Source organism: Juglans regia, chromosome 3 (genome assembly GCF_001411555.2).
Source record: "Juglans regia cultivar Chandler chromosome 3, Walnut 2.0, whole genome shotgun sequence".
Lineage (NCBI taxonomy): Eukaryota > Viridiplantae > Streptophyta > Magnoliopsida > Fagales > Juglandaceae > Juglans > Juglans regia.
Window position 1 is genome coordinate 32,667,815 of NC_049903.1, and position 27,309 is coordinate 32,695,123.

The 27,309-nt window shown below is 37.3% G+C and overlaps 1 protein-coding gene across 1 annotated transcript; it reads left to right on the top strand.

Annotated features, from left to right (window-relative positions):
- Positions 1-1,702: 1,702 nt before the first annotated feature.
- On the top strand, positions 1,703-26,297 carry LOC108994911. The gene is made up of 27 exons (XM_018970320.2): positions 1,703-2,214; positions 2,617-2,776; positions 3,783-3,875; positions 3,952-4,057; positions 4,178-4,346; positions 12,902-13,076; positions 14,019-14,147; positions 14,244-14,801; positions 15,017-15,625; positions 15,792-15,860; positions 16,068-16,184; positions 16,263-16,505; positions 21,662-21,709; positions 21,804-21,941; positions 22,061-22,225; positions 22,315-22,377; positions 22,540-22,647; positions 22,728-22,811; positions 22,907-22,954; positions 23,228-23,302; positions 23,890-23,985; positions 24,070-24,150; positions 24,242-24,313; positions 24,648-24,692; positions 24,785-24,868; positions 25,399-25,502; positions 25,672-26,297. The coding sequence occupies exons 1-27, from the start codon at positions 1,997-1,999 to the stop codon at positions 25,832-25,834; spliced, it is 4,020 nt and encodes a 1,339-aa protein (XP_018825865.2). The 5' UTR covers positions 1,703-1,996; the 3' UTR covers positions 25,835-26,297.
- Positions 26,298-27,309: the final 1,012 nt, after the last annotated feature.

Sequence of the window (27,309 nt, forward strand, 5' to 3'; positions counted from 1 at the left end):
ATGATTATTTGAGTTTATACCTTTGAATCAGGTGTGAAATCAGAAAATTTGGTTTGGGGGAGGCCAAGTTACAAAAAAATAATTTTGGGGGGCCAAATACTAATTTTCATTAATTTACTTTATAAAAACACATTTCAAAATTTAATTTTCATCAAATTTTAAAAATTTTGGAGGGCCGAGCCCCTTGGTAGTTCCGCCCCTGCTTTGAATCACACTATTTTTTCCAACCTAACAAGGAAGAACAATATTTAAATTTTGTTTATGTATTTTTTTTGAGATAGACTCAAAACCATTACTCAATTCCTGCATTTATGTTTCTTTATCATACTTTGGATGTTCTGTATTTTTTTCCTCCCAGTTCTTCAATAACTATGCTAAGACTCCAAATTCATTTAATGCAGGGGCATTTACCCTATCTACAAAATATTGTAACACAAACTTCAGAGAATGAATGGATCATCCAACTCAGCGTAGAAATAGATCAACTTCAATAACAATGTCATAAAAGATTTAGGCAGCATTTGGATGTTAAGCTGAGTTGAGTTCTTTATGAATAATAGTGAGTTAAGATTGTGTAGTGAGTTTCGTGGGGCCTAATTAAGATGAGTTTTAAATGTGTTTAGATGTTAAAATGAATTTATATATATTTATGAGAAGTTTAAAAAAGTTGTGGGTCCCGCGCATAAGAAAGTGTTGAATTAAAAAAAGTTGTGAGTCCCACATGTAAAAAGATTTTGAGTTGAGATGAACTTAATAACTTGAGAGTTGAGTATTTGGATGTTAAACTCAACTTAAAATTAGACTAAACTGAGTTGAACTCAGTTGAGTCTATCAACCAAATAGGGATGTCCTCTTCATCAATGCCGAAGAAACAACATGACCTCTAAATACACATTTTTCCCAAACTGTTTAACCACTATTTTGATGACTTAAAAAAATTAGCGCTGGGAAAAAATTGTAATTTCAATTCCCATGGATTACTTTCTTTACTAAACTTGTATCAACCTATGGTTTGTTTGAATTTATTTATGCTTGACTTGGTACTTTACGAATAGAATGTAGTTATTGTGTATCTTTACCCTATCATTACTATCTCTTCGTGCATTTTATCTATTCATGCATTGCTATTTATTTTAGGAAATTTAGATAATTGGCTACTAATATTGAGTTTTGTGTCTTTGTAAGTTAAATAATTTACTGATCAGTCTTACATACTTTTAAGTCTTTTTATTGATTGTGAACTAACAAGTAACTCAATGAGATGTAATTTTGTGTTACATGTAGAAAGTTATATTGTGTTTACTGTTTGGTGAACACATAATTATTTCATATTAGATATATACTGATAGAGTTGAAATAATTATACATAAAATCATTTTCTATGTTCTAAGCTATTACAACTTTAATATCAATACCTTTGTATTGAATGTAATGAACATATTTTTTAATCAATTTGTGCTATAATCTGCTTCTATAAAAGACTTTTATATTCCGTTAAAACTTTTTAATTTTTTTTTTCTTCCATCTGAACAAATGGCTCACACGTTGAGTCACTACTAGTAAAATTAAAAATTATATATATTTCAATTCGATCCGACCGAATTCAATTTTCAAATTATGAAATGGGGAACCGAAACCGACGTTTCGGTTTTTTTTAGCCATGTAATTTTATCACTAGGAGTGGAGCTCTTTCGGATCGCCGTCAGTCAACGTTGGCCCTAAAATGTTTCCTTGCCGGGCCTTCGTCGGGTTCGTCCAGCCCAGCCACCCCCATTTGGCAATTCGCATGAAGCTTCGGTCCCGACCCGAATAAAGTGCGGATCATAACGCTACGGAACGCAGGGAAGTGACTTAAAAGTGACGACGGTGTGTGAGCGTGGGAGAGAAGCAACCTCGTCGTGCGGGCCCCCAACATTTCAAATGTTTCTTCTCCCTCTGAACCCTACACAGGCTAAAGATTCATGACCTTTTTTTCAATTTAGGGTTTTCTTCCGCAATGGTGGCAATGATGATGGCCACGAACAAGAGGGAGAAGCTCGCGAGTCTGATAAATTCGGCCAAGTCCGCTTCCGATATACCGTCCAAACTTGAATCCTTGCGTCAATTAAAGCAGAATTTGCTCCATGAAGACCCTTCCTTGCTCTCCGAGTTCCTCTCTCCCCTCCTCGACCTCCAGTCCGATCGGTTCAGTCCGGTTCGCAAGCTCGTTGCAGAGTACGCTCTGCCAAAACCCTAGCTGCATTGTCCCCGCTACAACTCAATTTCGTTTTCCCTCTTTTATTATATATATCTTTCTATAATCATACAAGACTTTAATTTCCGACGAAGAGAATAAGAGATAACTGAGTTGAAGTTTCAGTGGAAAAAACCATTCATCAAGTTATGTTCTATCACTTCCTTTTGTATGAGGACGAGAATTCCTCGAATGATTCAACGTTATAGCACAGAGACGAGTATATATTAATTTAGGTTTTATTGAATTCGGCAGTCTTTTTTTCTCAATGTATATTTCTTATAAAAAAGGAATTGGGTTGCAGCTCGCGTATTTCTATTTTATAACAATATTGTGTACCATGTTAAAGTTTACCCGCTTTTTGTTCCTTCTTCTAAGTGTAGGATGATAGGTGAAATCGGCTTAAAGCACATGGAATTCCTACCTGAAATTGTACCTGCGCTGATTACTGTTGTGGACGATGGTACACCAGCTGTTGCTCGACAAGCCATCACTAGCGGGATTGATTTATTTCGTTCAACTCTTGAAAGAGTTGCAATTCAGGTGCTTTGTCTGCAGTTTGATATCTTTGAGTCTTTTCTATCTTGTTTGATATTTCTACAACTACTCGATCTGATAATAGTCACATCCATAATTGCTTCGTTGTATAAACTTTTTTAAATCTTTGCATGTATTTGGTTGTGACGTCTCAATAGAAGACCCAAACCACATGACTTATATTCTAAAATAATTAATCAATGATACAATTGGATTCCATTGGAACCTTGTAAAGGAAAATAATTTTTCCTTCCCAAGTAATGTGAGATCTCATTCACCACCTATCCTTATCCTCATTATATGGGGTATCATAATCTATCTCCCTTAAATTCCCGACGTCCTCGTCGGGCCTGTCTGTTGTAGGTGGCACGGCTCAAGTCCCACATTTCTGGTTGTGATAGCCTCTGATACCATTTCTAACGCCCCAATGAAAGACCTAAACCACATAGCCTATACTCCAAAATAACTAGTCAATGATACAATTGGAGCCCATTGGAACCTTATAAAAAGTAAGATTTTTTTCCTTCCCAAACAATGTGGGATCCCATTCACCATCTACCCTTACACTTATCATATGGGGTATCACACACCAGCTGTTACTCGACAAGCCATCACTAGAAGGATTTATTATTTCATTCAACTCTTGAGTTGCAATTCAGGCGCTTTGTCTGTAGTTTGATATATTTGAGTCTTTTCTATCTTGTTTGATATTTATATAACTACTGGATCTGATAATAGTCACATCCATGATCGCTTGGTTGTATAAACTTTTTTAAATCTTCGTGTGTACTTGGGTTGTGCCTTTTGTGCTTTTAATATTTCATACTTATCAAAGAAATCTTGAAAATTGTTGAGCATTTTCAGTACCTTTTGCCAACCTTCCTGTGTACTTGGGTTGCGAATTTAGATATTGTGTATCTTCCAGTATACATTTTTCTGTGACCTTACTTATAAAAAAAATAAAATTCTGTGACCTTACCATTCCTTACTTGCTTTTGATTGTGATGGTCAGGGTCTCTATTCAAGTGAATTGAGCAGTTCAGTTGAGTCATCATGGGCATGGATGTTAAAATTCAAGGACAAAATATATTCCATGGCTTTTCAGGTAAACAATGATCTTATGATAACATAGAACTGGAGATCTCCCATGTTCTGATTCATTGTAACGGCATGTTTACTAGCTGGGAAGTGGTGGAACAAGGTTGCTGGCACTGAAGTTTGTTGAAGCTGTCATTCTTCTTTATACACCTGATCCTAATGGCTTGTCAGAGCCTCCTACTAATGAAGGTAATAAGCATCTCAGGCTCAGTGGGCTTGAGAGACGAGGATATGCAATTTATATTTGTGGATACAATATGACTTAGACAACTTGTATTTGCTCACACAACATGCTGACATACTTTGTAGGAGAGTCTGTGCAATTTAATATATCTTGGCTTCGTGCGGGTCATCCAGTGCTTAATGTTGGAAATTTGTCAATTGAAGCCACTCATAGTTTGGGTCTATTGCTTGATCAGCTTAGGTTTCCAGCAGTCAGATCTCTTAGTAACTCTGCAATAATTGTGCTCATTAATAGGTAAGCTTGCCTTTCTTGGTCATATGCTTATTCAAATTTTCTGCAAGAGTCATGCTATATTAACTAATCCGTCACTTGAGACCACTGGATCTCTTAATGCCAAAAGGGATAAGTGTTAGGTGCCTGGTCTCTGCATAAGCTAATATTTAAGACAACAAAAAAAAACTTTAAGTTCATGTGACAAGTGTGAAAAATATAATTCACGGCTTTAGAGAGATTTGTAAGAATGAAGATGTAACAATTCTTTTGTATGCATACATCTTGTGCACTTGGGTTATGCCTTTGTTTTATTTTTAATAATAATATCTTCGATTACTATAAAAAAAAAGTTTCAATATTGTTTGCCCATGACAAATTTTCCTCTAATGCCTCACTCTAATTTTCTCCTCTCAAGTACCGACTGATGCAAGAGAAAAGGGAATAAGAAGTAGACACTCCATTACGTTATTAGTGCTTGAGTTTTTAATTTTTTTGATAAGTAAGAAAGATTTTATTGAAACAAGTAATAGACAAAATCCAAGTACACAGAAAGTATACGAAAGCCAAAACCTAACTACAAGTTAAGAACTAGAAAAAGATACAAGAAAATTATGAACACTAGTTCCATTTAATACATTAGTCAAACCCCAAAAAAATAAGTTATGGAAAAAGAAACAACTAAGTTTGTCCAATGAGCGTTCCTGATTTTCGAAGCTTCAACTATTTTTCTCAAGCCAAATGCACCACATGAGACATAAAGGGATCAAATTCCAAATGGCAGCAATCTGAAAATTGCCCCAAAGTCCTCTCCAGCAAGCCAAGAGATCCACCACCCTTGTAGGCATCACCCATGCCAATCCAATCCTATTTAAAATCTCATCCTAAACACCCTTGCCACCTCATAGTGAAGTAGTAAATGATCAACCGCTTTGCCACATTTTTTACACATGTAACATGCGTAACAATTAATCCCCACTTCCTCAAGTTATCTATGGTCAGAATTTTCTCAATAGATCCAGTTCATCCGCAGGAAGCGACTGTAGAAGGCACCTTGCTCCTCCATATGCATTCCAAGAGAAAGATGTACAATGTTCTGGCATGACAAAGCCTTGTACATAGAGTGAATAGTGAACTTCTTATTCCTAGAATGACTCCAAATCATTGTCCATTGTCGTCCTACCAATACTCATAGCATACAACAAGTGAAACAATTCGGAAATTGCATCAATTTTCCAATCCTGTGCAGCTCTCAGAAAATGCACATTCCACTATGGGGAACCGCCAGAATTTTCTTAAAGGTTCGCCACTGAAGCATCCTGATCATGAGCAATTCGGAAAAAGTGGGACAGAAAGTCTTAATGGCCACACCACCACACCTAGTGTCATGCCAAAAGCTGACCCTGGAGCCCTCACCAACCACAAAATTAATGTGTCTAGCAAACTCCTCTCACCCATTCCTGATATGTTTCCACAACCCCACACCATACACACCTCTCACCTCTTTAGAACACCAACCCCCAAGCACTCCCATATTTGGAATTGATCATGGCTCTCCACGATGACTCACCTTCCTGATGATACCTCCATAGCCATTTCCCTAAAAGGGTTTATTAAAGGTCTTCAATGGTTCACCCTCCGTACCCCCAACCCTCCACATAAATTGGGGAACAAACCTTGTCCCAACTAACCACATGGAACTTGGTCTTCTCCTCGGTACTCTCTACAAGAAATCTCGAAACATTTTTTCAATCCGATTAGCCACACCCGCAAGTAACGGAAAAAGGGAAAGAAAATATGTGGGAAGATTGGAAAGAGTGCTTTTATTAAAGTGATTATTCTCCCTTTTGACAAGTAAAGCCTTTTCCATCCCACCAAACCTTCTTTCAAACTTCTCAATCACCCTGTCCCAAATAGCTCTTGCCTTATAAGCAGCCCCTAAGGGAAAACCGAGGTATTTCATGGGTAGAGGCGATACCTTGTAAAACAGGGCCCACCAGCACCTTCTCTAACTTTCCTAGGTTCACCTTAAGACTGGAGACAACCTCAAAGCAAAGTAAGAGCTCTTAGCAACTGGACATGGCTAAGATCTGTCTCCTCACAAAAAAGTAATGTATCATTTGCAAACAAAAGATGCGAAACATTATCAAGTCCGTTGTTAGTACACCCCACCGAAAAACGAGCAAGAAAACCTCCACCAACTGCAGCCCTCAATATCCGAGTAAGTGCCTCCATAACTATAACAAAGAGAAAAGGAGACAATGGGTCCCCTTGTCTCAATCCACGGGAACTATTAAAGAAGCCAACAATGGTGCGATTCACCATAACCTAGAAACAAGGCATGGATACACAATGCTTGATCCAATTGGACCACCACTTCCTGAAACGACATCTCCCTAGCAAGTACAAAAGAAACCCCCAATTAACATGATCATAAGCCTTCTCCATGTCCAGCTTGCATAAAATATTTGGCACTCCTGTTTAAATCCTACTCTCCAGAAATTTGTTTCCTTTTGACAAAAATGTATTAAGGTTTCAAGATGATCATCTCCATTACTGTACTCATGCGATAAGCAAGAACTTTGGGTATGATCTTATAGACCCCATTCACAAGACTAATGGGGTGGAAATCTTTCACATCCAAAGCCTTTGCCCTCTTTGGGATAAGAGCAATGAAGGTCGCGTTATGACTTTTTTCAAACTTACCATAAGAATGTAATTCATGAAAAACCTTAATGATATTTTCCCATTCAATAAATAAATAAATCCCAACAGGCATAAAAAAAAAAAAGCCGTAGTGAAGCCATTTGGCCCAGGAACTTTATCCTTAGTCATCTTTCTTAAAACTTTTTTAACTTCCTCCTCCTTAAACGGTTGTTCCAGCCAACTAGCACTCGGCATGTCAATGGTCTCAAAGGCTAAGCCGTCAAGCCTAGGCCTCCAAGTGAACTCCTCTGTAAGCAATCTTTCATAAAAGAGGCAAATATGGTCCTTGGTCTCATGAACCTATAAGAGGATGTTATCATCAACCTGAATAATCTTGATAGCATTGTTCCTTCGATGAGAATTAGCTACTTGGCGGAAAAACTTTGTGCACTTGCCCCCCTCTTTTAGCCAAAGTGCCCTTAATTTTTGTCTTCACGAAACCTCCATCAATATCACCCTCTCAAGTTCCGAAATAATCTGAATTATCCTCAAGATCTCATCTTTTGAAAGAGCACTTACCTCCACCCTACTCTCCAAACCCTACGGCTTTTCAAAAGGAGATTTTTTCCAGCTGTCAACATTTTCAAAAACTTGTGTGCATTCCATGCCTTTAAATCATTTTTTAAGGTCCTGTTTGGAATTTGGCCTGAACTAGATCAACTCAGTTCAGTTTAATTTTAAGATGAGTCTAACATCCAAACATCTAACTCTCAAATCACTAAACTCATCTCAACTCAAAACCTCTTTATACGTGGGACCCACAACCTTTTTAAACTCAACACCTCTTTACACATGAGACTAGCTTTCCATAAATATATCTAAACTCATCTTAATATCAAACACACATCTAAACTCATCTTAGGCGGCCCCCACCAAACTCACTCTACCATCTCAACTCACTACTATTCATAAAAAACTTAACTCATTTCAACTCAGTTTAACATCCAAATGGGGTTTAAGAAGACATCATGGGGGTCTTCCATGAATTTCTTGAAAATTGGAGGTTTGAAAAAAGCCTAAATGCAACTTTTGTGGCGCTCATACAAAAAAAGCCTGGCGTGGTAGAGGTAAAAGATTATCATCCTATTAGCTTGGTAGGGAGGTGCTTCAACAACAAGGAGTGAGTTGTGGTGGAAATTTGAAATTTTTTTGTGTCTTCTTTGGTTCAGTGGTTTTCTGCTATTGTACTAAAGGGAGTGAATATTCATGTGTTTTTGTTTTCTTTTCAGCTTTCTAGAATGTAATTAGGTGTCTCTTTGTATATTTCTTGTGTACATGGGCTTCGCCTAGTTTCATTTGTTCAATAAAGTTTCTTATTTATCAAAAAAAAAAAAAAAAGAATCGTCCTATTAGCTTGGTGGGCGAGTTGTACAAAATTTTCTCCAAAATATTGGTGAATAGGTTGATGAAGGTGTTGGATATGTTAATATTGAAGTCTCGGAATGCATTTGTCAAAAGTAGACAAATCCTTGACTCGGTACTTATCGCCAACGAATGTTTGGATAGTAGACTTAAGTCGGGAGAGCTGGTGCTTTTGTGCAAGTTGATATGGAAAAAGCCTATGATCATGTCAACTGGAGTTTCTTACTATACATGCTCGAGAGATGTGGCTTTGGTAGGAAATGGTGTACTTGGATCCATCATTGTATCTCTATGGCATGTTTCTCTATATTGGTGAATGGCATGCCAAAAGCCTTCTTTAAAAGCTCACTAGGATTGAGACAAGGTGACCATTTATCTCCGCTACTCTTTGTTTTTGTGATGGAAGCTTTTAGTAAGATGATTTCAAGCGTCGTAGAGGGTGGGTTCATATCATAGTTTTGAATTTCGTACCGTACCGGCCGGTACAGGTATTATATCTATTTCGTACCGGTCGTACCGGACGATATTTCGATCTGTACCGGCCGATATTTCGGCCAGTTTTTTTTTTTTTTTTTTCGTTTTTTCAAACTACAATCTTATTTTTTAACCCCCAATTCAGACTAGACTATTTATAATATATATATGTATTTATATATAATTTATTTATATATAGACTATTATTTTGGAATATAATTTTAGAATATAATTTATTTATATATCGACTATCCCAAAATATTATCCCGAAACGGTACTGGTACTGAAATATTTCGTTCCAGTACCTTGACCGGTACGTCTTCCGGTACGGGATTCAAAACATTGGTTCATATATGGATTCTTAGTAGGGAAGGCAACTACTGGCTCACTTAACATATCTCATCTATTATTTGCCGATGATACCTCAATCTTTTGTGGGGTTAGCCATGATCAAATTTGTGCTTTGAGGGCTCTCCTATTATGCTTTGAAGCTGTATCAGGGTTGAAGGTGAACTTGGCCAAATCAGAAGTAATGTCAGTGGGGAATGTTCCTCATGTGGAGAGTATGGCTTCCATTTTGGGATGCAAAATATCTTAGCTGCCCATGAAATATCTTGGCCTCCCGTTAGGCGCTACATTCAAATCAAAATCTATTTGGGACGATGTTCTAGAAAAAATGGAGAGGAAATTTGCTGGTTGGAAGATGATGTATTTATCCAAAGGTGGTAGGGTCACCTTAATCAAGTACTATTTCCAATTTGCCAACTTATTTCCTCTCATTATTCCTGCTACCTGCCAAGGTGGCTTCATCGCATGGAGAAACTCCAACGTGACTTCTTATTTGGGGTGGGGGGATTTCACTTGGTGAAATGGGCCACGATATGCTTGCCCATCAAAGAAGGAGGTTTGGGTATCCGAAACTTGAAATCCTTCAACAAAGTCTTGCTTGGTAAATGGTTATGGAGATATCACTATGAACGGGGGGCTTTGTGGAGTATCGTCATTGAATTGAAGCATGGGGAACCATGGGGAGGATGGTGTTCTAATGAGGTGAGTGGACCTTATGGAGTGGGGTTGTGGAAGTATATAAGAAGAGATTGGGATACATAAGCAAGTAATATCCACTTTACTGTGGGTAATGGAGCTAAGGTCAAATTTTGGCATCATGTATGGTGCGGAGATAGGGCACTCAAGGAAACTTATCCACAAGTTTATGGTTTAGCAAGAATGAAAGAAGCCTCGATTGCTGACCTATTAATCACCTCCAATTCCCCAATGGAATGTTACATTTCTTAGAGATACACAAGATTGAGAAATTGATTTTTTTCGATGTTCTTTGACCTTGTGTATTACACTCGTTTGTCGGGGAGATTTGAAGATAAGATTTTCTGGTGCCCCTCTAAGAGCACTCTCATTGGATTAGCTAAAGTTAAAGTACATTTTTTATGAATGTAAGATGAATTTTACATTTAGCTATTACATTCACATAAGTTTCTACATTGGAATAGCCATTTTTTCATTATATGACAATAAAATAATATAAGATGAATTTAATTTTGACTATTCACATCAAAGCTCCACATTAGATTATACATTTATTCATTATATAGTAATGAGTAAATAATTTTGAAATTTTTTTAATTTTTTTAATTATGAATTGATTTTATTTTATCATATTTTACTATTCATAATATTATATATTAATTAGTAATTGTATTTTAATTATATTTTTTCAATTGTCATTTAAAATGGAGAGAGAAATAATTGATATTAAAATGAGAGAGAAAAAAAGAATATAAAATATATTTGATGAATGAATAGTTCCTTTCAAATTTGGAAATTATTTTAGATATTACTGTAGCTATATTCCAAATATTTGGAATATAGCTATTTCAATGTGAGCTATTTTATGACTTAATAGCTAAATTCTCATTGGATTTAACTTTTAGCTAATCCAATGAGAATGCTCTAAGAAAGGGATATTCATAGTCTGCTCTTTCCTCCAAGCCATGACTATACACAACACAAATCCATTCTCATGGAAGAGCATTTGGAAGACAAAGGCACTTCTAAAGCAACATTTTCTGTATGGACAACTTCTTTGGGGAAGATCCTCACTCTAGACAATTTGAGGAAACGTTGAATCATAGTCATGGATTGGTGTTATATGTGCAAAAAGAGTGGAGAGTCCATTGACCATCTACTACTTCATTGTGAGATTGCCAGGACTTTGTGGAATGAAGTTTTTGCTTGGTTGGGACTAGCTTGGGTGATACTGAGAAGGGTAAGCGACCTCCTAGCTTCTTGGAGAGGCATTCGGGGTAACTCTCAAATTGCATCAATATGGAAGATGGTCCCAACGTGCCTATGGTGGTGTATTTGGAGGGAGAGGAATGCAAGAAGTTTTGAAGATCATGAGCGGTCAATACATGAACTTAGAAACTTATTTTCCACTACTTTACTACATTGGTCGATTGTAATTGATTTTCATGGCATGACCTTTCATGAATTCTTTGTATCACTAAACTAGCACGCTTAGGCGTTGCTCTTGTATACGTCCCGTATACTTGGGCTCTTGCCTATTCTTTTCATCAATATAAGTTCAAAAGTGGAGAACGCATAGCATTCTGGACTCTTTAGCGGCTGGGTACACCACAATTCCTTCACACATGACAGTTTACCGATAAAAAGAAAAAGATTAGGAGAATGCTAAATTGAAGGGATTTAGTAGGTCCCAGCGAATTACAAAACAAAACAAAAAAAAAGTTTACCTGCCCAAATAAAACTTGGGGTGCCCTGAATTTGGTAAGATGACCACCATTATCTCACCAAATCCACAAAACTCTCGGTTTTAAGCCACATGTTTTCAAACTTGAAGTATCTTCGACCTCCATGAATGCATCACAATCCAACAGGATAGGGAAATGGTTTGAGTTGATCCGAGGTAATCTCTTCTGATACACCTCCGAGAAATGAGCTTCCCAAGAAGATGATACCAAGAATCTGTCCAATTGAGACCAAGCTCAATTATTGGACCACGTGTATGCACCCCACTTGGGTAAATCCAGGAGATCCAACTAAAATAAACTTGGAGAAGTCCGCCATGGCCGGGATGATACAATGCTCCACCGATCTCTCACAAGGGAATCGGGTAACATTGAAATCCCTTCCAATGCACCAAGGCACATCCCACCAGCTATACAAACCAGCTATCTCTTCCCACATAAGTCTCTTACTACTATCCAAGTTTTGTCCATATATTTTTGCAAAAGCCCAATCAAATCCATCCTCCTCATTTTTTAAAAAGGCATGCTGCCAAATACTCCCCAATCCACTCCTCTAAATTCTCCACTACCCTCTTATCCCACATCACCAAAACACCACCTGAAGCCCCCTTAGAAGCAGGAAAAGCCCAAACCACATACAAACAACCCCACACACTTCTAACGATACTACTATCTACACATCTAAGTTTAGTTTCCTGCAAGCACACAATATCAACTTTCCAAAGGCAAAGCAAATTCTTTATAAGGAGGCGCTTGTTGAGATTAGTTAGCCCCCGTACATTCCAAGAAAGGATCTTGTGCCTTTTAAAAATAAATTTGGTGCCCTTCCCTTGTATTTACCTCGTGTCCCGACTCAATAGCTATAAGCAATGCTCGAAATTGTTCTTCAAAACCTTCACATGAAATGCCCACAGTTCCAACTTCAACAATATTTCTTGAGTTTTTAATTGTGGTTGGTTCTAAATATATGCCTGATATCAAAAATTCAAAAATATAAAATTTCTATTTGACTATTTTCCCTTAATACACCTAACCTCAAACTGTTGTTCCTAATTAAAAAAATGAAACAAATAAAAGGTTCAAACAACCAGTAATTCAAGGGTAAACTTAGAAAATATAAAAAATAAAAATGGGTAATGATTCAGCCCAAAACTCAATGTACTTTGTCCTTTCCGTTACTATGATTTTTTTGGATCACATGCATTGAGATTTTACTTTATCTTTCTTTGTACTGTATATGTTTCTTACCAGTCTCTCAGCAATCGCAAAACAAAGGCCTGCATTCTATGGACGGATTCTGCCAGTTTTACTTGGTTTGGAGCCCTCAAGCTCTGTAATCAATGGAATGCATGTTTCTGCGGCACATCATGCTTTAAAAGGCGCCTTCCTCACCTGCTTGAAATGTACTCACCCGGGTGCTGCACCGGTATCTCTTTTATACCGAACACATACTTGATGCTCATAAGTGAATTACTAGGCTTGCCTAAAGACAGATAGGCACTGATAAGTTTACAAGATACTGCATTAAAGTTGTCCAATGTGTGCATCACTCATAAAGCTAATAAAATATTGATATTTGTAATATGGTTTTACTTTGGTTACTGTTTTCTTTTTCATCCTTGATTAATTGTTAAAACATAAAATCTCTGGTATATAATATGTAATATTGTCCATAATCCTTGGATCAGGTCATTCTTTTAAAAAAAAAAAACAATTCAAGTGTTAATAGATAATGCAACATCAACTTAGTGGGATGAAAGTGTAATAGTAGCATAATATTTGGCATAACCCATTTATGTTGACATCCACAAATATACACACACCAAAATATGTGTATATTTTTATGCATGTATTAATGTATGTATTCATATACGGATGGATGTAATATGCAAGTATGTTTTAAATATTCATTAATGAAATGGTGTTCAAGCTTAGGCCCCTTTTTTTGTTAACTATAAAAGTGTCATGCTCATAAAATTTGTCACGTCACCTTATATTTTGTTCTTTCTTCCTCAGTTATCAATTGGTTTCCACAGGACTCTTGACTGAGGGTGGGTTTATCTAGAAGAGTTATGAATAGATTAGCAGATTCTAATTGTTTGAGATAGTTTATATCTATGATATGTTGAACTGGGAGAAGTTCTTAGGTATTTCAGTATTCCCATGCACATCCATCAATAGTTCCCTTAACACATCATCGAACTAACTTATCACTTCTCCCTTGGGTATTGGGTAAGTGCAGTATTATTTTTTGTTATTTACCTATCATACTGTGGGCTCATCATTTGTTAGAAAATTGCAGCTTCTACTTTGAACTTGTGCTTTGTTACTCAGAACTGAAAAATAAGGGAGTTATTGGTTTCTGCAGTGGCGAGATAGTTTGGTGGATGCCTTGAGAGAGATGAAAGCTGGAGGGTTGGCAGAGCAAACTCTTCACCAATTTTCTAAGATTACTGGAAGTCTAGGTGAAGGAAAAGAAGATTTCCCAGTTATTAAGGTACCTCTCGACTTTGCTTCCCATTCTATTCATAGGCATATACAGATAGATTCACTTACCCCAGATGTTTTTGACAGTGGCTTAAACATTTTACAGGAAGAGAAGGTTACATGTATAGCAGGTGATGCTGTGGATAGTAATTTGGGAAGAAAAAGATCTGGAGCACCAGGAAACAGTGATCCGGCTGAAGATAGAGATATGCCTGAAAAGCGTATGAAAGCATCGCCTAGTGTCTCAGAGGAATCTACTAGAGAGTTGGATAAAAGTATCACAATTCCTCAAGATGGAATTCCATCAACTCGGCCAACCACTTCCAGAGGAGATGTTGATACTGGACCTGCGCAGCAACTTGTTGCTATGTTTGGTGCCTTGGTTGCTCAAGGCGAAAAAGCCATTGGCTCTTTAGAGATTCTTATATCAAGTATCTCTGCTGACTTGCTAGCGGAGGTAGTGATGGCTAATATGCGTTACCTTCCTCCCAATCTTTCCAAAGCTGAAGGAGATGATTTGCTGATGAACATGACTATAGTTGGGAGTGATACTGATGCTAAATATCCTCCATCATTTATAGCAGACGTTCTGTCACTTTCTAGTACTTTCCCACCGATAGTCTCACTGTTAGATGCTCACCAGTCTATGTCCAATGAAATAGTGGTATGGTTTTCTCTACTGATTTTGATTCCAAGTGCTCCTTTTTTGTGTTTCTTTTTTTTTTTGGGTCTCCAATTATGTTGGAGACTGGTGATTTCACGTTTTTATTTTCCAGTCTAGTCCTTTGTAAAGGTATTTATTCCAATCTGTATTCTAGTTTATTTTTGTTTGTTTTTCAGTTTTTCTATTCTAAGATCTGCATGTTGGTGAGATTGCAGAAACCTCATAGCAAGGAAGAACATGCTGCTTCTGTAGCTGATAGTGTTGTTGCACATTCTGACATGGACCATGATTCTGACGATGCAATTTTGCCTGCTGGTGTATCAGCTTCTTCTGATATTGTTTTGTCTGAAATGGAGAAAGGTTGTTTTCCAATTACATCTGATATCCATGACATGGGGAATCTAGAGAGTGAGATACCTGGCTTGGATTCTTCTGCTCTTACTGATGGATTGTCAGAGACACAGGTTGCTTCCTCCTTGGCCTCCACTGATCTGGAAGATGCCAGTCAAGAGCAAGTTACAAGTTTGGTTCAGACAACACTGAATTTACATCCATCAATGTCAACAGACAGGTCCGAGGAACTTAGCCCAAAGGCAGCTGTTACAGATGTCAGCAGTCTGGTCTCATCAACAGAAACTTCTGTTGGGTTGTCTTTTCATGTCATCTTGCCCAAGATGTCAGCACCTGTTGTTTACCTTGATGATGAACAGAAGGATCATTTGCAGAAATTGGCTTTTATACGCATTGTTGAGGCATATAAGCAAGTAGCAGTTGCTGGAGGTGCACAAGTCCGCTTTTCACTGCTTGCATATTTAGGGTTTGAGGTAAAAATTGTAGCATTTAAAAGATGTTTCTTACCATTTTCACTGTTCATAACAGAAATAGGCGATTTATATTATATATAGATAGAATAAGTTTTATAATGAAAAAGATGCCTCATAAGATTCTGTCAACATTTCTTTACTTTATATATTTGACTCTATTTGGCAGTTTCCCTTGGAGCTAGACCCTTGGAAACTGTTACAAAAGCATATACTGGAAGATTACATGGGTCATGAGGTCAGTAAATTTTTCTTTTTTCTTTTATACTTAGATAATATCTTAGCTCTCACATGATGGGTTTGGATTTCAGAAATTTACCAACCTTGCATATATACATCTGCAAGGCAACCTACAAGATATAACATTTTCCATATGTACTTTGTTTTTGCTCATTGCGTTTATCTAAAGTTCTACCAACTGGCACTAACTACTGGATGTCTTCAGGGACATGAGTTGACCTTGCGTGTCCTCTACAGGTTATATGGCGAGCAAGTAGAGGACCGTGACTTCTTTTCTTACACAGCTGCGGCTTCTGAATATGAAAAATTCCTTCTTACTGTGGTGTGTATTTATATGCCATATTTTGTTCGCTTGTCCATTTTCAAGGTAAATGCTGAGCATTTTCTTTTTCCTTTGCAGGCAGAGACACTTAGAGATTCTTTTCCACCTTCAGATAAATCACTAAGTAGATTGTTTGATGAAGCTCCTGATCTGCCGAAGTCAGTTTTAAAATTACTAGAAAGCATGTGTTCTCCTGGAAACTTTGATAAAGCTGAGGAGTTACAGAGTGGGGATCGTGTTACTCAAGGTCTCAGTGTTGTGTGGAGATTGATTATACAGAGGCCACCCATTCGAGATGTCTGCTTGAAAATTGCCTTACAGGTATTCTTCTCTTAACCGTGAACTTCATAATATCTGTTTGTGTTATTTTTTGGCAGCATGGCATCTACTTTAGTTTTATATTTGTTATGTTTACTGTTGAGTGGGGTCTTCAACATAATTCGGTTTCCCAGTGAGAGGGCGGGAGTATCTACTTTTTCTTCGGCTATGGAGGATTTTTCGGAGCTGTTTTTGACTTGGATCTCTTGGATCTTCCCTTGGTTGGGGAGTATTTACTTGGTCCAATAGTAGAGGGTGGTCAAAACTGGATAGATTTCTAGCCTCTCCTTCTTGGGAGACTCATTACCCGAACTTATGTTAGAAGAGATTGCCTCGTGTTTGCTCTGATAATTTTCCCATCATGCTCGATTGTGGCGGTATACATGGGGTAGGCGTTATTTTAAGTTTGAAAACATGTGGCTTGAAGCTAATGGATTTGTTGATAGGGTGAGGAGCTGGTGGTCTTCTTATCAGTTCATGGGAACTCCAAGTTTCACGCTGGCAGGTAAACTTAAAGCTTTGAAGGCTGATTTAGGGCTTGTTTGGATGGTGAGATGAGAAGAAATGAGATGAGATGGTTTTAGATGAGTTGAATAAAATATTATTAGAATATTATTTTTTAATATTATTATTGTTTTAAGATTTGAAAATGTTCAATTTTTTTATTATATTTTGTATGAAAATTTGGAAAAGTTGTAATGATGAGATGAGATGGAATGGGTTGAGAGTGTTTCTATATCCAAACGGAGCCTTAAAGAAGTGGAATTGTGAAGTTTTTGAGAATATTGATTTGCAGAAAAACTCTCTTTGGGAGGAGTTGCATGCTTTGGAGGTTGGAGAGGAGAATGAGGTTATGAATGAGGAGTCTTTGTCAAGGAAGAAAGAAGTGGTGTCTGAGTTTGAGAATGTATTATTGATGGAAGAAATATCTTGGAGGCAAAAATCGAGGGTCCTTTGGTTTAAAAGGGGGACAAGTGCACTAAGTTTTTTTTTCATAAAATGGCTAACTCACATAGGTGTAATAATGTTATTGAGTTACTCCATTATGAAAATAGTGTGTTTTCATCCCCTAATGAGATACAGGATCACATTGTGCAGTTTTATGAAACTCTACTAACCGAGACAGCGAATTGGAGACTAAATCTTGATGGCTTGAATTTTGAGTCACTGGATTTCTACACTTCAAGCTAGTTGGAGAGACTGTTTGAGGATATTGAGGTTTATCAGGTGGTATGTGGGATGAGTAAAGATAAAGCATCTGGCCTGGATGACTTTTCTATGGCTTTTTGGGACATTGTGAAAGGAGATGTGATGCGGGTTTTTCAAGAATTTTATTCTTTTCATAAGTTTGAGAAGTCTCTTAATGCCACTTTTATTGCCCTCATCCCTAAGATTTCCGGAGCCTCTGAGTTGAAGAATTTCTGCCCCATCAGCCTTGTAAGTGGGATCTATAAGATAATCTCTAAGGTGCTAGCAAATCGTATGAGTATGGTGATGGATAAGATTATTTCTAAGCCCCAAAATACTTTTTTTTTGGGTAGCAAATACTTGATTTAGTGCTGATTACTAATGAATGCTTAGATAGTCGGTTGAAGGAGGGTGTCCTGGGAATTTTATGCAAGCTTGACATGGAAGAGGCATACGATCATGTGAGTTGGGATTTCCTTTCTACATGCTCAGGAGATGTGGTTTCAAGAAGAGGTGGTGTGGGTGGATTAGACATTGTGTATCGACTACTCGGTTTTCAATGTTAGTCAATGGAAATCCTTGTGGTTTCTTTTAGAGTTTGAGGGGTTTGAGACAGGGTTCCGTTATCTCCTTTTCTCTTTGTTATTGTTATGGAGGCGTTGATCCGCATGGTGGAGGCTGTTGTAGGGGGGGTTTCTTTCCGGTTTTTCGGGGGGAAATGCTAATAATGGAACTATCTCAATTTCTCATTTCCTTTTTGCAGATGACACTCTTATCTTTTGTGATGCTGATTGTGGGCAGATTCAAGCTTTAAGGCCTGTGTCATTATGTTTTGAAGCTGTCTCGGGCCTTAAGGTGAATTTGGGAAAGTCGGAGATGGTTTCGGTGGATGATGTGCGGAATATCAACTGATTGGCAGGTCTTTGGGCTGTAAAGTCGCTTCTCTTCCTATGAAATATCTTGGGAGATGTTTGGATTCGAAGATGAGTTTAGATAAATTGTGAATAGTAATGAGATGAGTTATGAATAGTAGTGAGATTTGTGAGTTAAAATTGCTGAATAGTAATGAATAGTAGTGAGATGAATTGAGATGAGTTGAGATAACTTGCGAATCCAAACGTGCCCTTGGTCTTCCGTTGGGGGTGTCTTACAAAGCTAAGAATATTTGGGACGGGGTAATAGAGAAGATTGAGAAAAAATTGGCGGGTTGGAAGCGGCTATACTTATCAAAAGGGGGTAGAATCACTCTTATCAAAAGTACCATTTCCAACCTTCCAACTTATTTCATTTCTTTATGGGATTACCTGTAGGTGTGGCAAATCGGGTTGAGAATTTATTTCGTGCATTTCTTTGGGGTGGAGCTGGAGAGGAGAACAAATTTCATCTTGTGAGCTGGAATAAAGTTTGTTGTCCTATTGTTAATGGATGTTTGGGGGTTTGAAATTTGAGTAGTTTTAATAAGGCTTTGTTGGGAAAGTGGCTGTGGAGGTATCAAATGGAAGGGGAATCGATGTGGAGGGAGGTAATTGATCAGAGATATGGGAGTGATTTTTTTTTTTTGGTGTGGGTTCTAAGTAGAGGTGAACTTATGGTGTGAGTCTTTGGAAATTTATTAGAAAGGGGCGGGATGACTTTGCTAAACATGTTAAGTTTGATGTTGGTGAGGGTTCAAGGATTCGCTTTTGGTTTGATGTTTGGTGTGGTGAACGTGCTCTTTTTAGAGTGTTTCTGGCTATTTTTCGTATGGTAGCTAATTAGCAGGTATTCGTTTCAGATTTGTTGATTTGCTTTAATGGAGCTGTGCAGTGGGATTTTTGTTTTATTAGAGCTGTTCAGATTTGAGGTGGGAAGGGGCACGTGAATCAGGTTTTGACATGATATTTGGTATGGTAATGTTGCTTTGAAAAACGCTTTCCCCTCTCTTTATAGGATTGCGTCAGATAAGGGTGCATCTGTGGCCGATAATATGAGCATCTCCATTGATTCCCTTCAATGGTTGATGAGATTTACTAGAGCTGTACAGGATTGGGAGGTGGGAGACATTGCTGAATTTTACAGTGTTATATGCGCTGAAACTACAGGCAGGAGGGGAGGACATATTACTTTGGACACTTACAGGGAACAATAAATTTTCAGGCCGAGGCATTGATGACTCACTCTTCCAATGCCTTCCCTTGGAAGAGCATTAGGAAGAGCAATGTTCCCCTCAAGGTTGCCTTCTTCGGCTGGTTGGCGTCCCATGGGAAAATATTGATTATCGACAAGCTGAAAAAATGTGGCCTCTACATAATAGATTGGTGCTTCATGTGCAAACATAATAGTGAATCAGCAGACCACTCATTTCTTCATTGTGAAGTAGTTAAGGCTTTATGGGATGAAGTCTTCACTAGGCTCGGTATCGCATGGGTAATGCCTAGGAGGGTGATAGATTTATTGTCATGTTGGAGAGGGATTTGGGGCAATCGTCACATTGTAGCTGTTTGGAAGATGGTGCCTCTATGCTTAATGTGGTGCACATGGAATGAAAGAAATGGTAATTGTTTTGACAATAGGGAATGCTCTCCGGATGGTTTAGGGCCTTTTTCTTTCATACATTGTTGCTTTGGGCTTCATCTATTGTATTGAATGGAACGAGTTTTAATGACTTTTATGCTACATTCCGTAGCGCGTAGTTTGTAATTAGGCTCATTCTTGTATACTTCTTGTGTACTCGGGCATTGCCTAATTACGTGGATTAATAAAATCTCTTTTTCCTTATAAAAAAAAAAAAGGATTGGGAACTTGATGAGGTTGCGGATATTTTCAGTTTTTTGTATTCTGTAGATATTGGAGGAAATGAGAGGGATAGAAATGAGAGGAATAGAATGTTAAGGAAGCATACAAGGAGTAAAAAGTTTTCTGTTCGGTCATATTATAAGGTGTTGACTGTTCAACATCGCATTTCTTTTCCACGGAAGAGCATTTGGAGGGCTCACGTGCCATCCAAAGTTTTTTTTATTTTATTTGGACAGCATTGCTGGGGAATATTTTGACGATTGATAATTTGAGAAAGTGTGACTTGATTGTTATGGAGTGGTGCTTCATGTGTAAGAAATATGGTGATCAGTGGATCATTTACTTCTACCTTGTGAGGTGGCTAAGGCTTTATGGAATGGTGTGCTTTGTAGAGCTGAGCTGGTTTGGGTAATGCCTAAAAGAGTAGTGGATTTACTTGAGTGTTGGAATGGGCTTCATAGTTTTCCTCAAGTGGCTGCTCCGTGGAAGATGATTTCCTTGTGTATTATGTGGTGTATTGGGTTGGAAATGAATGAACGGTGCTTTAACAATAAGGAGTGTACTGTAGAGGAAATCTGTCAATTTTTTGTGTTCTCCTTACTTCAATGGTTTTCTGCTATTGTACTTAATGGAGGGTCTGTTAATGAGTTTTTGTTTTTGTTTTATGCTTCTAGAATGTGATTAGGTGTTTCTTTTTTATACTTCCTGTGTACATGGGTTTCGCCTATTTCATTCGATGAATAAAAATGTCTTTCTTACTTAAAAAAAAATGTTTGCTGTTGAGAAATGCATGTTCCTTCTCATACTTGTTAACAACAACTCCAGCCAGACTTGAGTGAATAAGCAAAGAACCTTGTTGACATCTGCTTGACTTGTATTTATTTCTCGTGGAAATATTGAATTGTTGAGTAATCCATTTGGTAAAATCCTCCATAAATTTAAAAATATGGTAGTTGATCTTTTTCTTCCACATCTTCATTTATTGTTTTGGACATTTCTCCCAGCATTAAAGCTGACAACTTGTGAATTCCAATTCTTAGATGGATATTCTATGAAAGTCATTGATTTTGAATCTGAACTTTCAATATTCCTGTCTCTTAATTGACTTCAATTATTGCCTATTATTATGAATAAAATTTCTTGATTACCGATCGAAAAAAAAAATTGACTTCGATTATACTTTTTACCTCTGAAAGAGTGCAGTCCATCACTTGGAGGAAGTGCGTATGAAGGCAATACGTCTGGTAATTAGCCCATAACTTCCGATTGAAGCAGCAAAAAGTCAGTTTTTTTAAATAATAACTGTGTTACAGTTCTGGGGGTGATTTCACTTTACAGGTGGCAAACAAGCTTTTTCCTTTATCATCGAATGCCAAACAGATTGAAAGTTTTGCAAAAGAAATGTTGTTCTCTGTAATAGGTGATGATGTGGCAGATGGAATTGATACTGAAGGATCAGTCAGAGAAGCACAGAAGGTATTGGATTTTTGTTTCGCCAATGTGAAGTTCCACATTAGCCAGGCCATTTATACATGTTTTCTTTATCTTTTTCCCTTTCTATTCAATTGCATAGCTGTAACTTAATTACAATCCAGGATTCTGAGATTGAAAAGCCTGTGGATGAACGTCTGTCAGTGAGTGCCAACAGTAAGGATATTTCCTCTGATACTCATCAATCGAGCATGTGTCACAGTGTTTCCTCCCTTTCAGTCTCAGAGGCACAGCGTTGCATGTCTCTGTATTTTGCCTTGTGTACTAAGGTGGTACTTTACTTTTTCATCTTCTTTACTCCTAGCGTTCAATCATTTACCCATGTATTAATATTTTAATCGTGTGACCTAATTGACAGAAGCACTCCCTTTTCCGCGAAATATTTGTAGTCTATAAGAGCATGCCAAAGACGGTTAAGCAGGTTTGATTATGATCAACTTAATATTTCTTCTCCTTTTTTTTTTTTTTACTCATGATCAACTTAATATTTCTTTTACTTATAATAAACTTGTTTCTTCTTCTTTTTTTTTTAATTCTTGTCATTCCTGCTATAAGTTTGCTTCTTGTTTATTGTATGTTGCAGGCCATTCACCGCCAGATTCCAGTACTAGTCCGTACTATGGGCTCATCATCAGATCTACTTGAAATAATTTCGGATCCTCCAAGTGGAAGCAAGAACCTTCTAATGCAGGTTATGTGAATTAACCATCTAACTTTCATGTCACCATGCAACAGATAAATTTTCGTAACAATACCCTTTTTTGGCATCAGGTTTTGCAAATACTGACAGATGGGACGATTCCCTCCTCAGAATTATTGTTTACAATAAGAAAGTTATATGATTCAAAAGTAAAGGTATATCATGTTGTTTTCTTAAAGGTGGAAAAGAAGTGAAGCGGAAAAGAAGTGAAGCTACTAGCTAATATATGTTCGCTTGTGGTTGATTTCAGGATTTAGAGATTGTTATCCCGATCTTGCCATTCCTTCCAAAGGATGAGGTTCATTCCTTTTATTTTTTCTTGATATAACTGATTTGATCTGCTGACAGAAGTAATCAAATAGCTGCTATTATTCTTCTCACTGACCTGGATTTTCTCTCATATATCAATAACCTCTAGCTTATCCTTGGCATTTTCTGGATTTACTCCTTTTCAGTTTTTTAGTTTTCCTTCTTCTATTTAACTTTTCTCTTTGTATTCATATATTGATTTGAAATATTTTGTTGATCGTTTACTTTTGCTGCAAATAACTTAATTAACTTCTTCTGTTAGGTTAAGCTGATTTTTCCCCATGTTGTGAATCTTCCACCAGAAAAGTTCCAGTCAGCACTTGCCCGCATACTAAAGGTATACTTTTTCCATGATTATGCTTTGTAACACTAGTGGTCCCTGGGTATTTGAAGCGCTGTTCATTCCTAATTTCCATATTCTACATCTCTTATAGCTGAATGTGCAGACTAGACCATTGGCCTTACAATTGATTGTATCATATTTTATAGAAAATCTGAATTTTACAACCTGGCATTAGTAGCTTATGGAAATGCACTCCGATAACTGTTGATCATATGGTTTTTTGTATCCTATTTTCCAATTCCTTGCACTTTGCTAACATCAGGCTCACCATTGTATAAGTGACTTTGCTGGGTTTTTCTGCATCCTCCATCATATTAGAGCTTGTCTCAACCATTATCAAACAATAACAATTGCCATTTTAGTGAAATATCAGAAATCGAGAGTGCAAATGTTGATGTTACTTTTTTTTTTTCACTTCATGCTTGATGTCTTGTTATTCTTATTTTTGTCAGCTTATCTTCTCTAAAGGAGGCAGACATATAGATAGCTTGTAAATGCATATCCGTATCAACTGCTCAATCCTTATATATAGTTTGGTCAGGCAGAGGAATATGCATAATATAACAAAAACATATATGCAGGGATTGTCTCATTCGGGTCCAGTGCTCACTCCAGCTGAAGTGCTAATTGCTATCCATGGGATTGACCCCGAAAAAGATGGAATTCCCTTGAAGAAGGCACGACTCGTTTTGTGTTTTTCTCACTTGTAACCTAGCCAAAAAGCCTTAGTCCATAACTAAGTGATGTTATTTTTTGAGCAGGTCACAGACGCTTGCAATGCATGTTTTGAGCAGAGGCAAGTATTCACCCAACAAGTGCTTGCAAAAGTTTTGAATCAATTGGTCTGTACCCTCAAGAGCTCTCAACCTTTTATCTCCTAAATTCTAATTGCTTCTATCAGAGCTCACAGATGACCAAGGTTTCCATTTGTAGGTTGAGCAGATCCCTCTTCCTTTATTGTTCATGCGAACCGTATTACAAGCCATAGGTGCTTTCCCAGCACTGGTGAGAAGTTAAGCAGAATGTTCTCTTTTGAAGTTCCAAAGAAGACCTATATTATTGTTTGTGCACCCCTAGGTGTTTTGGCAGATTCATTGTGTATTGTAACATGTTTATATGTATAAAGTTCCTTAGATTTATGTTTACATAGCGCAAAAATGTGTTGACTTAAAATTTAGAATGCGTAAAAGTCCTTTCAAGCTTATATTGTTAAGTCCGATCATTAGCTGCTGCATTCAACTGATTGATTTTTTTTTTTTTTTACCCATGTTTTTCAAGTTTTCTACCTTTGCTTAACATATCAGAACTTTTAGTTACTTTATGACTTTACATGATGTAGGTGGATTTTATAATGGAGATTCTGTCTCGTCTTGTGAGCAAGGAGGTGAGTCGTGACTACTTTTTTATTGTAAGCTAAATTGCTAGTGATTTTGTAATTCATTCTTAACTAATCTCCGATTCGGTGTGGTATTGCAGATTTGGAAATACCCAAAGTTGTGGGTAGGATTCTTGAAGTGTGCTTTCTTGACAAAGCCTCAGTCATTTGGTGTGTTGCTTAAGGTGCGGCTGTTCTGATTCTATCCGTTTTTCTTTTCAGTAGTTTTTCCTCATAATTTGTTATCATGTTTGATGTGCTTGCCACAGAAACTATGGCAGATCATATTTTTTTGAACTATATCACTTTTACTGGGTCTGCTCAGTACCCCCCATCATGTTAGTTACTAATCACATATCGATTCCATTTTTATTCAATTGCTTTTTAAAATATCTATCCTTCCTAATGATTCAGTGAAGAAAAAAAAAAAAATACAAAGTTAGCTTTTTTTTAATCTATTTTTTTTATCATTTAATTAAAATTCCTGCGAAGGAAAGACCAGAAAACTACGTGGGAGGCATGCTTGAAAATATATGCAGAAAACCCAAATTTAATCAAATTTTACCATTTAATTCAATATGAGTTATATGTAAGATAAACAAACCATATGCAAGAGGGAAGTGGTTCCTAAACCCGAGCCTTCCACCAGTTTTAGGATAGTGTTGTGAAACAACATTCATTCTTCATCTGTTTTTAATCGTGTATTGTCTTTCAGCTACCTCCAGCACAGCTAGAAAACGCATTGGCTAGAACTGCAGCACTGAAAGCACCATTGATCACTCATGCTAGCCAACCAAATATCCGTTCTTCCCTTCCAAGGTTCATAATGACATTTCATTTTCTTTTTAGCTTTTTTTTTTTTTTCTTTTGCACATGAATATTTTGTAAAATGGGGCGACAAGTGGGGAAAAGAGGCCATCTTTAGTCCTGATGAATTAGCTTCTTCTCCGCCGCTAATTAAAGGGCTGCTTTGGATGTATTTGTTCAGATCTGTTTTGGCGGTTCTTGGAATTGTACCAGATTCTGAGACTTCAAGTCAAGCACAAACTGGAGTTGCCCCTGATTCTCAGAATTCTAGTCAGGTGCAAACAAGTCAGGCTGACAGTGGACATATGAGTAACTCGGATAAGGTGGTGACAGAGAAATCTTGAAGAGCCATGTGGTTCTAGCTGACCTTGCAAGAAGCCAATTTTAACGAGTACGATTCTACATTCTACTATTCAAGTTTGGTCTTGCTTATTCTACCAAAAGTGCCCCAGCTTAGCAATTGGGTTATCCAAGCTCCCAAAGCCAGAACTTCTATGATATTATCTCGCTCCAAATCAGTAGAACTAGATATGATGGGGCGTTTGAATGTTGTATTATCAGTTATCCCAAAGCCATGTACCCTGGAATCGCAATCCTACTCTGAAAAATATTTCCAATTAGGAAGACATTAGGAGGGATATCGGACGGTGTAAAAGGTGTTAAAATTTTGTACATGAAATGTGGCTCTCTCTCACTACCTGAGTGTATACTGATATGGATCTACTTCTGTACTTAATGCTATAGTTTTGTGGATCAACACACTTATGCAAATTGCAGTAGCTAGTGCATGTACTGCTTCATACCAAATGTGTCAGTGCAGGATCGAAATTCGGAGTTGTCAGCATGCCTAAGTTTCTAACTTCCTGAATGCCTTACTTCTTATCAAATGCCTAGTTCTGGGTACTACGTGGCTCTCAACGAGAGAGTATTCTAATAGGAAAATGCTACTTTGCCGATTTATTTTGACCGTATGTGTATTTAAATTTTTTTTTTACTTGATGATTAAATAAGTAATTTTTAGTATATTGATATATTTTTTTAATTTTTTAAAAATATTTAAGTATATGAAAAAAAAAACTCAGATTTGTGTTAGGCACCACCCCCAGCTGTCTTGCTGGATGGCAGCCTAGCATGACTCATTCTAATAATGAACTGTTGGACTTGTTTTGTTGTTTTACAGATGAAGTGGACCCAAATTGTATAATTTATATAAGTAATCTCGGCAGAATGTTCATGTCCAGTTACATTACGCCCTTTGATATCTTTTAAGGCAATAAAAAATAATAATATATCACATGTACAATTAAATAAGTAGGTGAGCTAGGCAAATTGATTATATATTGAATGAGACAAGCTCACTACTCTGACTGATTTACATATAAATAGTAATGTTGTTACATGAACAAAAACTAAATCTGAACCGAGTGTTTGACATCATGCAAATTCATTTGGGACCTTGTGATGATACAACAATTTTTTTGATAAAGTAAACATATTATATATATCAATAGAAGCAACCAAGTACACTAATTGTATACAAGAAAACATCTAGCCCATACTAGTTAGCCCCAAATGACCCAAAAAGCCCATGAAAATTAGAAATCTATCCAAAATACATCAAGCCAGAATTTGAATAGAACACACCTCCCCAACCCCCACTCCCGTAAGACTAATACTCCACCCGAAACTCCCTCTACGAGGACGTCTTCATAATGCCCTCCCTTTAGTCTTCCCACGACTTTTATGGAGCCAACTCAACAATGATAAGCCTTCTCTGCAGATATTTTTCTGGTAGATTAAACCATAGTGGCCCTAGGTT

What these genes read in the sequence shown, in the direction of transcription:
- LOC108994911 (XM_018970320.2), top strand. Translation starts at nt 1,997, where the DNA reads ATGGTGGCAATGATGATGGCCACGAACAAGAGGGAGAAGCTCGCGAGT. An exon ending in CTCACCCGGGTGCTGCACCG is followed by an intron (nt 13,077 to 14,018) that starts GTATCTCTTTTA and finishes TGGTTTCTGCAG; the next exon opens with TGGCGAGATAGTTTGGTGGA. An exon ending in ATCCGTTCTTCCCTTCCAAG is followed by an intron (nt 25,503 to 25,671) that starts GTTCATAATGAC and finishes GTATTTGTTCAG; the next exon opens with ATCTGTTTTGGCGGTTCTTG.